The 13,929-nt window shown below is 60.1% G+C and overlaps 1 protein-coding gene across 1 annotated transcript in view; it reads right to left on the bottom strand.

The window, feature by feature from the left end:
* COL27A1 (collagen type XXVII alpha 1 chain) overlaps positions 1 to 13,929 on the bottom strand; it is a 141,458-nt gene that overhangs the window by 27,072 nt on the left and 100,457 nt on the right. Inside the window, exons 30-37 of the mRNA XM_045296543.1 lie at positions 13,520 to 13,564; positions 13,369 to 13,413; positions 12,884 to 12,937; positions 11,977 to 12,030; positions 11,302 to 11,355; positions 10,168 to 10,221; positions 8,330 to 8,383; positions 2,636 to 2,743 (exon numbers count right to left, since the gene is read on the bottom strand). Of these exons, the coding sequence (XP_045152478.1) occupies positions 2,636 to 2,743; positions 8,330 to 8,383; positions 10,168 to 10,221; positions 11,302 to 11,355; positions 11,977 to 12,030; positions 12,884 to 12,937; positions 13,369 to 13,413; positions 13,520 to 13,564 (468 nt within the window). The remainder of the gene's footprint in view (positions 1 to 2,635; positions 2,744 to 8,329; positions 8,384 to 10,167; positions 10,222 to 11,301; positions 11,356 to 11,976; positions 12,031 to 12,883; positions 12,938 to 13,368; positions 13,414 to 13,519; positions 13,565 to 13,929) is intronic.

Genomic DNA, 13,929 nt, shown 5'->3' with positions numbered 1-13,929 from the left:
CCCCCACACACACAGGCCCACCTCACTGATGGTGTTCTTCAACCGTTCCTGCCAGCTCGCTCCAAATCGCTCCGCCACCATTAGCATAGGCTCGTTGGCCCCTCGGCAAACATCTCCCCTCACACTCCCCGCCCCCGGTAGGCATGAATCATCTCCAAATGTGCTTAGGTCATGTAAGGGAGGTCGTGCACTGTGTGCCCTTCCAGACAGATTTACTCCACTCAGCCTGTCTTCCAATCAGAGCTTCATTGCTTGCTCTACTCTGCTTTCACAGGGCAGTGCCAGGCGGACAATCTCCAGGCCTGGAGCTGCTCTACAACTGCGCTCTACACACACACACACACACACACACACACACACACACACACACACGGCCTAGAACCCAGGGCTGGGTGCTACACACATATCTCACTCCCGTCCCCCCACAGAGCTGGGAGGATGGTGTGGAGAGACCGAGGCTGGGGGTGATAAAGGTGCGGACCCTGGGTGGTTCAGCCAGGTTAGAAATGAAACATGAGCCCTGAGCTTCACACACACCCCATCCCATCCCCACCTCTGCCCCCACCCCAACCCCCCGCTGGGCAATGATGCCTTCAAGAGATAGCGGACTGAGCTGCCTGGCTCCCTCCTGGGAGAGGGGAGGGGACTGCTGCGCTGAAGCCTTGGGTGCAGGGCAGGGGGCGTGGAGTCTGCCGCAGGACAGGCGCAGCCTGCTGTCCAGACCCCCTCCTGTTGAGGCATCTTGCAGGGTGGGAAACCCTGGCTGAGGAAGGCCAGGCCATCCAGCTGGGTGAGTGCGGACGGCAGGAGTGAGGTATGTTGTTGGGCACCTATCCATCTAGATCCATTGCTGGGAAGGCCCTGGTGGCTAATAAAGTTCTATTTTTAAGCATGCTCCTATTTCCAGGTCCAAGGGTGGGAAACAGCTGATCTGGTAGACCGGATGCCAAAGAAACTCACAGTCTGGCCCCTCACACCTCCACGCATGCCACACACATGCAGTATGGCCCCAGGAAACCGATCTCCACTCCCGGCATGTGACGATTGGAGGGGCTGATGCAATGTTGGCTTTAATACTACTACCACAGCGACTGTCCCCACCACCATCATCACTACCACCTCCACCACCATCATCACTGCCATCTTCACCACCATCACCACCTCCACCATCACCACCACCACCATCACCACCACCACCTCCGTCACCACCTCCACCACCACCACCTCCACCATCACCTCCACCTCCACCATCATCACCACCACCTCCGCCACCACCATCATCACCACCACCATCTTTACCACCACCATCATCACCACCTTCACCACTCCACCACCAGCTGCCTGTATAGATAATCAGGTGCAATCCTGGTACCTTTTAGAAAGCATTTTCATGGACTTTTTTACACACGAGAAAACCAAAGCTCCGAGGGGGCAGCCATTCACCCAAGGCCACAGAGAGAATGGAATGGAGCCAGAAATCAGGGTCCAACTTTTGGACTTGAGGCGCAGGGCTACTTGAGTTCCAGGCAGAGCAGAGCAGAGGGAAGGCTAGAACCTTAAGTCCCGGCTCTGCCCTTTCTTAACGGCATGAGTGTGGGCAAATTCCTTCCCGTCTCTGACCCTGCGAGTCCTCGTAGATTTGCTCTCAGCACCCCAGAGCTTCGAAGAGGAATGTCCTCTGGAGGTCCAGGAACAGGGCAGTTCCGATCCTTCCCTATCAGACCACACCTCTCTCTAGGGCAGGCAGGGCTGCCGTCTGGCTCACCGCAGCACCTCAGGGGACCTGTCCTTGGAAGAGGCTCCCAAGCGCTGGTGGGCTAGTCGGATCTCTTGTAGGGTCAAAAGCAGAAGCTGTCTTTTCAGTCAAGACTCAGGCTTGACCCTCCAGGGAGCCCTGCGGCTGAGGGCATATGCCTTGGGGCTGCAGTCCTCAAGGCCAGCAGTTCAGCACCGCCAGCCTCTCCGAGGGAGACAGGGGGGCTTTCTACTCCCCGATGGAGTTGCAGTCTCGTCTGTCCTGAGCTATAGGGTCGCTGTGTGTCAGCACCGACTGGATGGCAGTGAGCTTGGTTTTTTTTTGAGTTTTGGGTCACCTGTGGGTGACAGGTCCTGGGCTGGGCGTTAAGGCTATAAAGGTGACGAGATAATACCTTGGCCTTCATAGCAGTCAATACACCAGGGGGTGCGAGAGGCCGGATGCCACCAGGGCACGCAAGCCAGCCTAAGAGCTGGGGCCAAGTCCTGGCTGTGTTGAGAGCTGAAGGCCAATGAGGAACTCAGCAGATGAAAGAGGAGGGAGAGAGAGCACCTGAGACCGAGGTAACAGCAGAGGCCCTAAGTCAGAGCCCGACTTGTTCCAGGAACTAAAAACACTCAACGGGGCTGCAGGTGGTGCTGGCAAGTAGGAGGTCAGCAGGACTGGGCCAGCCAGGCTATGGAGACCTGAGTTTTCTGAGGGCACTCAGGAGCCATGGTGGGCTAGGGAGAGGAGAGCTGGGATCTGACTGTACTGGAGAACTCCCTGGTGGAGGGGGGGCCATGGCAAGAGCTCGCTGAGCTAGCTCCCTTGGCTGCTGAGACCGAACGTGCTCCGATGGTGGAGCCTCAAGTGAGGGCACTCACCACGCACACTCACCCGGACGCCGGTGATGCCAGGGGGGCCGGGGGGCCCATCCTCACCCTGTAGCCCCTCCTGGCCCTTCTCGCCACGCTCACCGTCAGGACCTGGGTCACCTCTGTCCCCCTGGGTGGTGTGGCGTGAGGAGAGGAGAGAGAGAGAGAGAGAGAGGATGCTGATGAGTAATCAGATCTGTCAGATGCCAGGGGAGTGGGGGCTGGCCCAGCGCGGCCAGCAGGGCAGACAGTCCCCAACACGGTGGTCTCTCCCTAGGCTCACCCCGTGAGTGTGGGACAGTGACCCAGACAGAAGGCAAGCTTTGGAGCACACCTGCCCCAGGCAGCTCCCAGGAGGGGTCAGGTGTGGGGGCAAGGGCCATTTCTCCCCCATTTAGAGACTGACAGGTCTAGAATTGTCACAATGTGGAAGAAATTCCCCAGAAGGCAAAACTGTCTCTGATCCTTCAATTCAGAACCAACTCTTCCCACTGCGTTGAGTCTCGCTTTCTGACCTTTGTCCGCACAAACGGGTCTCTATTAATAACGACGATGACGACAGGGCTCATGACCGACCACAGAGAATGGGGGCGGCTCTGTTCTGGGCTCCAAGATGAAGGAGGAGGTCAGTACTCCGCGCTTTAAAGGCAGGAGTCCACATCCCACAGCAGGAGGCCGTTTGCCTGCTTCTGTATTTACTGCCACCCGGACCTTCGCTCTCCCCCTGCCATCTGTGCCACAGGGTTCCTGCTCTCCCTGGCTGAAGGACCACCCACCTCTGCCAGCAGGGGCATGGACACAGCCAGGCCCTGTCCTCGGCTTCCGGGTATCAGTGACTGAATCCTCACGGGATCCGAGGCAGGCAGCCTTTGTCCCACCGTACGGATGAGGAAAGAAATCAGGCTGTCCTGCCCATGGTCTTTTTGTGGCAGGTGATGGGGGGCCCTAGGGATTCATGCCTAAGCTTCTCCCTGTGAAAGGGGTGCTGCTCAGCTCACTGATAACACACTCTTTCCTTTGGTCCTCCTAGCACCCCCTTTGATCTGTTTCCCCTCCCACCACTGGTGAGGGGTGGCAGTGGGAGGTGTACCTGGCAAAATATCAAACTCCCCATGGAAGCCAGACTTTCTGGAGTTAAGCTGGGTCCATGGCCCTGAGATCATCTTTAAACAAAGGCCTGCCATCGCCTTTGGGAAAAGCCAGTGAGGTTGGCAGCCCGGCTTGGAGAACGTCCCCAATGCTGTCAAAGGGTACTCGGCACGTAAGCGTGGCTAAAAGGGTGTGTCCCCGGCTGTGCATACTGCCGCCAGATTATATGTGCGTGATTTCAACCCTCGCCTACAAAAAGGGGCTTGCTCCTGACAAGCAGGAGCCCAGGGATGGGGCGGGGCCTGATAGGGATGCGGCTGAGGCCCGGGAGGGGTTGCAGGGTGTTGGGGCATATGAGGCGATCTTGGAAGGCATGCCTCGGCCTAGGGTGCATAAGCCAAACGGGCACAGGTCCCTTGGTTCTGTGAAACGGTGTGCCCAAGTGGACCTCCAAGCTTGTCTTGTCTCATCACTGTCACTGTCACATACTCCCGAGGGGACTGGGCAGCTGGGCAGATGTTGGGGTGGGGACACAGGCCGTTTCCCTTGGCATCATGTCTCCACAGGTGCCACGGGGCTCAGCATGAGCAGTGGATGCCAAGTTGGCAGGCCTGTGGCCAGTCTACACGTGGCTCAGCCATCACTGTCAGCGCAGTCCCAGGGAGATGGCATGAAGTCAGGGGCACCAGGAAGGGGTGGGCGGGGAGCAGGCTGGGAGAAGCAGCCCTGCATCTCGGTCTGTTTTCCTCCCAGGCTCCAGACTTTCTGAGGACCCTGATAAACCAGGCTCACCCAGAGTCTGGGCTTCGGCTGCCAGGCCTGGGGGTGAGCGCACAGCTGCCAGGCCTGTGGGTACTGGGGGTAGCCTGGGCCATGGGTTCAGGATGCTGGGAGGGAGGGGAAGGGGCTGGCTCGGTCTCTAGCTCAGTCAGAGAGCCTTTTCCAAGGACCGATCCAGAGAAGAGGAGGAAGTCGAGCTGAGGCAGGGGCAGGGCAGGCAGGTCTGGGCACCAGGCTGAGTAGGCTGGTTTCTGAGGTCCCTTCCCAAGAGATGCTCAGATCCTAGGCTCAGCCCGGCCCAGATGGCCCCAGATAGCTTCCCTGGGTCTAGGCTGGCACCCTGCTCAGTGCTCTTCTTGCTCCCGGGGCAGACGGCCTGCTCCCGTGTGAGGCTGGCATGGGGCAGGGGTCCTGGCCTGCTGTCCCACTCTCTGCCCAGACCCCACAGCCTGGGTGATGGCCCGATGGGGTGGGCGTCGTCTATATGTACACAACAGGCTCAGGGTAGAGGGGCAGGGTCTTAGAAAATCCCAGCAGCCCATCTGTCAATATTCAGAAAAGGCTTGTAACTGCCTTGGTCAAACCTCTCTCAATGCACAGATGGGGAAACTGAGGCCCTGCGGGGGGCAGGAGGGTGTTGGAGAGACTCAACTCCCAGTGCCACAGTAGTGGAGTGTGGGTGAGAACCCAAGGCTCCCAGTTCTCCTCCGCTCCTGGGTGGAACACAGCTGAGTGCTCCTGGGTGAGGCGAAAGGAGCCTCAGCGGAAAGGCCTGGCCATCTGCTTCCTGAAGGACACTGGCCGGGAAGCCCCAGGAGCACACACGGGTCCCATGCTCCGGATTAACTCAGGGACAACCCCTGCCTCACCCGGGGTCACTGGTTAAACCAGCTGCACAGACAGGGTGCGCATCTGCAAACTAAGGATCAGTGGGCAACTGGGAAGACTCAGAGAGCTGCTTCCCATAAAGGAGGAGCAGATGGCATGTTCTGGATGCAGGTGAGCAGCTGCTTTTCAAAGCACACTTTGGGTGCTTTTGTGCCCTTGTAGGCCATCAGGATGATGCTCTAGACCAGCGGATCTCAACCTGTTGGTCACGATCCCTTTGGGGGTCGAAAAACCTTTCATAGGGGTGGCCCAATTCATAACAGTAGCAAAATGACAGTTATGAAGTAGCAACGAAAATAATTGTATGGTTGGGGGGGGTCACCACGACACGAGGAACGGTATGAAAGGGTCGCGGCATTAGGAAGGTGGAGAACCACTGCTCTGGACGTCTGTACTGCTGGGTGGGGGGCGCGGCAGGTGACCCAGGAATCATCAATGCCAACTCACCTCACATGCCTCACCCAAGAGGCGCAGTTCTAGACATCATGCTGGGGGTGAGCTCATTAAATGTCTAATGAAATACAGGAGCTATATTTCAAGGTGACAGTTCTGCAGGGCCCTCGAACGATGGCATGACTATCCAAGTGGCCCTTGGCAGAAGGGAGGTCCCCACACTGAGGTACATGAATGAGAAAATCCAGACAGGGCTTTCTCTGGCAGTCTTGCCCAGGAGGGAGACATGCATGGAGACGTGCAGGCTCTCCTGAAGACCTGCACAGCAGAATCTGACTGAGTGCTGGGTTCACTCAGTCAGCCGGAGCTGGGACCCACCCTGTCTTTGCAAACAAGGAGCACTCTCTAGCCTTCCGGGGAAATGTGCAGAGCTGTGTCAGTCAGGGGCTCACACCATCCCCTCCCGTCAGCTGCCACTCAGCAAACTCGGAACTATGGCACTCCCAGTGGGAACCGCTGTGCACACACCCAGAGGCGGGGCGCACCCTGACTCCTGGCAAACACCCTGAGGACGGACGACAGATTCTCTCCTGGTGGTCCTTCGAGGGCCGGGGTAGACACTGTATGCCTGAGTGACTGCTCTGGTCCCAGGACTAAGGTGGGGCCAGAAAGGTGGTGGGAGGCACTCGAGCCTGGAGCTCGCCTGCCTCATCGCCCGCTCCAGACCCCAAGGGGAAGAGGTGTGGGGAGACCGCCCCGTGGTGCCTTGGTTGCCCATCTGTGAAGTCCCAGCGGCAAACCCACCAGCCAGTCCTCAGGGGAACAGCCCTGGCCGAGAACAGTGCAGCCCGGGAGACCCGCCGGGGCAGTTTTACGCACAGGGCCACTGTGAGTCACGCTAGACTCAACGGCGTGGAGACAGAGCACACAGACGAGTCTCCCTCCCAGGGCTAGTGGAAAGATGAGCCAGGCAATGTGTTGATCCACCAGCCTCACCGCAGAACACAGCAGGCTCTGAGTGTGTGTGTCTGTGTGGGGGGGGGCCTGCCAAGTGCACTGAGCCCCCCTTGCCCGGGCTAGGTGGTGCCCAGGATTCGGGAAGGGCTGGGCCCAGGGAAGGTGGATGGAGATGGCCGACAGGGGGCGCTGCCAGCCTTGCCAGGACAACCTGGTGGCATCCAGGGAGGACAGAAGCTGGGGACTGGGGGCTCACCCCTCTGACACAGGGACCGGAGGGCGGCAGCAGCAGTCTGGAGGGGTTAGGTCTGAGCCTCAGATGGTGGCTGGACCAGGCAGTGACAGCGGAAGAGCCCTACCACCCCGAAATAACCCGAAATAAAATGATTGGAGTCCTCCTCTTAGTTTAAGTGGAGGCATTGAGCTCTGGGGAGTGGGTGGGGCTCATTTGATGTCACCTGGACAGGTGATGGGGACAGAAGGGGGCCCTGCAAGTGGACCTGGGGCCCCTGAGCTGAGGAACCGACTCACAGGCCAGCTCTGGGGAAAGCAACCCTAGTGGGCCCGGGAGGGAAGCCAGGCCCAGGGCTGGGGAGGGGTGGGGGGAAGCAGCTGCTGGTCTCCATTCTCAGGAGCTAGGGCTAGGGCTAGGGCTAGGGAGCAGGAAGGCTGAGGGAGGCCCTGGGTTTGAACTGTTAACCAGGCACTCCGACATCTCCGCCTCCCTCCACACTCCGTCTCTCCCCCTTAGAAAGGGCTGTGGAGTCAATGCTGGAAAGCCTCACTTTGGGTCTTGGGGGTGAGAATTTCTAGCTGTGCGTCCTCGGGCAAGTTGCTCCCGGAGTCTGTTCCCTCTCCTCGAGGCAGCACTGACCACCTGGGGCAAGGCTATGCCTACTACGATATACAAGGTCTGAAGTTTGAAACCACCAGTCGCTCCATGGGAGAAAGAGGGGGCTGTGTACTCCCCTAAACAGTTTCTGTCTTGGAGACTCATCAGGGAAGTTCTACCCTGTCCTACACGGTCGCTGCGAGTTGGCATCAATGTGAGGTCAGTGAATGTGCTTGTTTTGTTGCAAGACTATAAAGGGCTTCACACGTCTGGGGACATGTGTGGACACCCTCCATAAAGCAAAAAGCCAAACTCACTCACACCGAGGCAATGCTGACTCACAGCGATGCTATGGGACAGCACAGGAATAGACTGCCAGGTCTTTTCCCCACAGAGCAGCAGCTGGTGGTTCGAACTGCTGACCTGGTGGATCACAGCCTGAGATATAACCCTCACACCACCAGGGATCCCCCCCACCCCCACCCCCTGCCCCCCTGCCCCACCACTGCCGGTGGCTTATCAGTCTCGGGGCCAAGAGGACATTCCTGATCTTTCAGGCCTGGCTGGGCTCAGGACCACCCTCTGCCAGAAGAGTAGTGGGCAGCGATGGCCTGGTACTGCCCACTTGGGCTGCCAGGAGGGCGGATGGGAGGGAGAAGCCAGAGGCTTCCTGTCGGAGCTTCAGGGAGACGGGGTGGCTCCAGGGAGAAAGCTGGCGCTTGGGTGGGGGCACCGGTGGCAGAGTGGAGGGAGACCCTGCTCCAGAAGAACACATACCTTCAGTCCATCGGGCCCGGTGGGGCCACTGTCACCCTCCAGGCCTGACTCTCCCTGGAACGAAGGGTGAAGAGAAGTGAGAGGCATCACGGAGAAGGGCTCTACAGCCAGCCTGTATGTCCTCCTGTCGTCTTTCTAGGACAGGACCCCAGCTCAGAGCTCACCCCTGATCTGCAGGCACACACGGGGTGCACAGAGGCAGTGGCGAATGAATGCATGCATGAATGGGTGGGTGGGTGGGTGGGGGGTTTGGGGACCCACCCTTGGCTCTCTGGATGGGAACAGACCCCCTGGTCACAGACTGCTCTTTCTTCAGGGGACAGGGGCTGGGAGGTGCTGGTCATGGAGGGAGCCTGTGCAGCGTAGGGGTTAAGAAGGGGCTGAGCCACCAGGCGGACCTTGGGGCAGCTGCTGGGTTTCCCTCGCACTGGCTGTTTGGCCACAGCCAATGACCAAGTCCCGGAGAACGCGTGTTTTCTCATCAGAAGCACAGGGCTAACTACGACTTCCTGTAGTAGAATGGCTGCAGGGCACAGGGCAAGCACCCCTCAGGAGGTCCCTGTGGGGATTGCAGTGGGCGGAACTCCTGTTAGATTCCCCTTCTCAGGAGCAGGAGGAGCACCCTGCCAACCGGCCAGCAAGCGTGGGAATGAGACGAGACCCTCGGCCAGACACCCCATGTGCCCTCCAGCTCCAAGGCAGGCCCCCAGATCCCTCAGCTCTCCAAGCCTCCGTACAGATAAGTCTGGGTCTCCTCTCTGCTTACAGAGGTCACAGCCGCTCAGAGTCAGAGCCAGAAGGGGCTTCAGGGGGCCGTCCAATGCAGGGATGGCCAAGAGGTGGCAGGTGTGCATAGGTCCAGCCCCTCACTAGCTCCGCTGGCAGACATCCATGGTGTGTCCACTAGATACAAGCTTGGTGAAGACTGGGCTTTCTCGGCTCCCCGTGGCTGTTGAATGAATGCTTATCATTCTCTCCCCCAGATGGAGCCTTGGGGCCTTTCGGGGCCTTCTAGTGCCGTGCTCTGGACACCAGTGACCACCCTTAGGGGGCACACACACCCTGCCAGCTCAGCACCTCCGGTTCTGAGCCCTCCTCTCCTGCTCTGGGGCCAGCCCCTTGCTTTCTCTGCCTCAACTCCCTTTGTGGGGTCGCCTCACGTGGAGCTCGAAGCAGCACGAGGCATTGGGAAAAGAGGGGGGACAAGACTCAAAGAGACTTGGGTTAGGGGCCTGTGTGCCCCAGATCTGGGCCTAGACCAACTCCCCTGCCCGTGGCTTCCCCTCTGGGAGGGGCTAGTGGTGCCTGCTCTACACCCCGCACAGTGCCCTGGGACCCAAGATCACGCAGACACGTTAGATGCCAGATGTAGAGCAGAGGCAGGCGGGCAAAGACCTTTCAGCGCCGATAGGAGGAAACCTATTGTGGGTTTCTTTTAGTGTGAGGAAGACAGCGCCCATGGGTCCTTCTTGAGGGGCCCGGGGTCCTCCTTAGTAAGTGTGCACAAAGGTCAGGTGAGGCGAGCTTGGAGGTCCAGGACTAAGCCCAGTGGAGTTGGCTTTGTGACTGCAGACCTTCCCAGCACCCAGGAAGCGAGTGCTGTGGTTCGCATGCCGGGGAAGTCGCAGAGAACTGCCAACGGCGTAACCACAGAGCACCTTTAAAAATTGTTTGCAGAACCTCAATGTGCTGTGGGAAGGCTGGCCCACAACAAACAGCTGAGGTCACCGAGGCTCAGGAAGGTTGAGCACAGTCTCTTCCTGCCCTCCCCCCTCATGCAAGGACCAGCCACGCCAGCCCAGCAGCTCCACAGGGACAATGAATTTGCTTCCACTTACCCGCTGTCCAATGAGGCCCTGCTCGCCAGGGACGCCCAGGGGTCCAAGGTCACCCTAGGAAAAACCAAGGACAAGTCCATCAGAGCTTGGTAGAATCACCCCTGGGCCTCACCGCTCCATCCCTGGGGGACCCAGAGCAGGCCTTCTTCCCGAGGACCCGGAGAGGCCAACAAGAGCCCTGCTCCGAGGGCACGCTCCCCAAGGCGGCCCCGGGAGCAGGGCGGGACCACCGTCCAACTCCACTCCAGGTACTCGCAAATGCCCCTTCCACAGGAGAAGGCGGCCCTATTGGCCCTGCCTCTCAGATAAAGGAACAGAGGCACCCAGGGGATCGAGGAGCCAGAGGCTACAGGGAACCTTTACAATGCATAGGCATGTGAGGGAGCAACCTCTTCCCTCTCCCCAAGAACTCGAGGGAGACCCAGGGGAGGAGGCCCTCTATCAGCCAGAATAAAGGTCCCCCACAAGCCCCCAGCCATTGAGTTCCAGGATGTGGTCCTTGTTGGTGCCAGGACACAGGTGGAGAGGGTGCTCAGAGCCCCCAGGCCCGCCCACCTCACCAAGAACAGTCCCACTCTGTTTGTTTAATACGCAGGTGTGCTTTTCCCCCGTTGTTGCCTGAGCAGAGGGCTCTGGGACTAAGCCAAGCCCGACAGTCATAGGCCCAGCCGTCTTTTGAAAGGGCAGGGAGATAAAGGCCCAGGAAGGGGGGTTAGGGGGTGTGGGTATGTGTGTGTGTGTCCTGCTTCATGCCCCTCAGATCCTGCCTGGGCAGTGGCCTGGGGCCAGCCAGCCTCACTCATCAGCTCTGGGGCCTGGAGAGGGCTGTCCCCAGAGCCTGGGGGTCACTGGGTGCCTGGGTCCCTGAAGGCCACGAGAGGCGTTGTCCAGCACTCCAGGCAGAGAGAGCAGATGGCATCTATAGAAAACGGGCAGTAAGAGTGGAGGCAGGGCAGAGGCCAGGGAGGGGTCCTGCTATGGCCACAGGTTGGTGGGGTGGGGTGGGGGCAGAGCACAAAGAACCCATTATCTCGGGCACAAGAAAGGGGAGCCCTCTTCTGCAGACAGGACATGGCAGCCGGCGGGAGGGGAGGCTGGTGACATTTTTCTCTGCCCTCATCGCACACAGCTCACCTTCATGCCGGCTTCCCCGGGAAGGCCTGCCTCTCCCACTGTGCCTGGAGGCCCCTGAAAGAAAACGCCATCAAGCCTCCCAGAGCAAGGGTTAGCCCGTGCTAGGGAAGGGGACAGCGAGCGGGGCCCAGACAGGGCAAGAGCTGAGCCCATGGACACACAACCCAGCTTCCTGGGACCGCAGGGGGCCCCGGGTGGGGCCAGGCTGCCCACAAGCGTGGTCTGCCACACCAGGCACCCTTTGGCAGGCACAGAGGTGGGGCTGGGGGTGGCAGTGTCCTGATCCACGGTGGGCAGCTGTGCTGGGACCGAGCCATGTCAGTGCTCTCTCTGCAGCCAGCCCATGGCTGCCAAGGTCAGGGAGTGCTCCTGAGCAGCAGCTTGGGCATAAAGCCCCGTGCCCAATTTTTGCTAAGCAGGCTGAGGCAGGGAGAGGGCTGTTTCTGCTGCCACCCCCCTCGTACTGGGGGTCGACAGGGGTACTGCCAAGCCTGAGTCCCAGCCCGGGCTCCCAGCATGGCTCGATCTACCCCCTCCGCCCCCATCTGCAGTGCATGGGACAAGAATGTCCCCAACCCACCCCCCACCCCCCTACCCCCCAACCAGGGCAGGGAGTGGCAGGCAGGAACCTGAGCCTGCAGTGCATGGACCAGACACCCGGCCATGGGCACTTACCTTAGACCCCATCTCTCCTGGCGGGCCAAGTGGTCCCTGGGGACCCTGGGGGCCCTAGAACACAGACAGGTGCACAGATAGTTGGGAGCAGCCAGCTTGGACCCTCCCTGGGTGGGTGAGAGAGAGGTCCCCTAGAGGCAGCAACTCCCACACCATGAGAAGTGAGATGTCCACAGGGTCCCTGTCCATCCCCTCGGTACAGATCCAGGGGGGTTGGCCCTGTTCAGAAAGCTTGTAGTCAGCCCCCCCCACCCCTGAGCCCAGCTCACTGTCCTCTGACTGGCAGGCCCTGGCACACCGTCCACCGCTGGAGCCTGCCCCAGAACGAATCCACAGAGTAAAGAGGCCATTGACCTGGACCTCGAGACCTGAGAATGGGGCAGTGGCCCGGCCCTGGGGCGCGAGTCTGTCCTCTTCCACCCACCCCAAGACCCCTGCCCAGGCTAGGTCCACTCCACTCAGCACCACCAAGCTAACCCACCACCCTCCGCAGGCTCTCCTGGGTCTCCCCAAATCAGCCTTCCCAGGGGGCCCTGCTCCCTCCCTGGCTCCCTGCTGCCTCTCACCCCAGCCCACCCCCACTCAGAGCTGTTTCTCTATCCCTGCCCCCTCCCTCCTTGCCTGTGCTCAGCCCTCGACAGCTCCCATTTAATCCCCAGGGTGGAACGATTAGATAGGCAAGGATCCCCGTTTTACCGCCGAGAAAACTGAGCTGGGGCGGAGGCAGGCAGAGCTCAGAATGGAACCCAGATGAGCCCCATCTAGTGCTCTCTTGCCCTCCCCCCCATTTGTCCCATCAGGGTGGTGGACTGCCAGCACTGTCCCCTCCAAGCCCACCTGGTCCCCACCCGCAGACAGGTGGCCCGTCTCGACCAGCCTGCACAGAAGGGAGGGAAAGGACACTTACCGGTTCTCCTGGGAGGCCCTTGGCACCGGGGGGACCCGAGGGACCCTGGATGCCCTGCAGAGACCAGACAAAGGGACCTCAGTCCCTCCATGGCCTGCTGCAGCCTGCAAGGCCCCTGGTCTCGGTCAAGCTGGTGGCAGTGAATTCAGGGTCCTTCCTCACCACCACCCCCATCCCAGTGACTGAGGGGGAGGCCAAGGCGCAGGGAGAGGAGGGGATGTGCTGGGTGGGATGGGTGCAGGCCGGGGAAGGTGCTTGGTAAAGTGTGCCCAGCCCTGACCTGCGGACCGCATCCCACAGTCCCACAATCCCCCACCCCATGACCCCTCAGGCCCCCACCTCATGGCCCCCACACCCACAGTCCCCCACCCTGCAGCCCCACACCCTTGGCCCCCGCCCCCCACCGCCCCCCCATCCCATGGCTCCCCCACCCTGAGGCCCCCACACCCACCCCGCATACAGGAGGCCAAGAACACATGACTTACGGCAAAGCCATGGGGCCCGGCATCCCCTCGCTCACCAGCCGTGCCCTGGAAGCACATTTGGGCTCGTTAGGGGCTAAGCACCAGGGCAGGTTGTGGGAGGGCCTGGTGGGCACCGGGCTGGCCTTTTGGGGCCAGGGATGTGGGGACATACCTGCTGCCCAGGCTGGCCCGGTCTGCCCTGTGGTCCTGGAAGGCCCTGCAGGAAACAAAGCACAGAAAGCAGGAGGGGTCCTTGGGAGGGGCCCTTTACAAGGGGTACCCCCCCCAACAGACACATTCAGAGACACACACGCACACAGGGACAGTTGCACACACGCACACAGGGACACACATACAGGGCACACACACAGGGACACACAAACAGGCACACACACACACAGGGACACACAGGGACACACACAGACAGGGACACTCACACACATAGGGACACACAAACAGGCACACACACACACAGGGACACACAGGAACACACACAGGGATACACACACAGACAGGGACACTCACACACAGGGACACACAAACAGGCACACACACACAGGGACACACACAGGGATACACACA

Source organism: Echinops telfairi, unplaced genomic scaffold (assembly GCF_000313985.2).
Source record: "Echinops telfairi isolate 266 unplaced genomic scaffold, ASM31398v2 ScPeMD7_7410;HRSCAF=8448, whole genome shotgun sequence".
NCBI classification, from domain to species: domain Eukaryota; kingdom Metazoa; phylum Chordata; class Mammalia; order Afrosoricida; family Tenrecidae; genus Echinops; species Echinops telfairi.
Note: the sequence above shows the minus strand (reverse complement) of the source record. Positions and strands in the feature narration are given on the sequence as shown.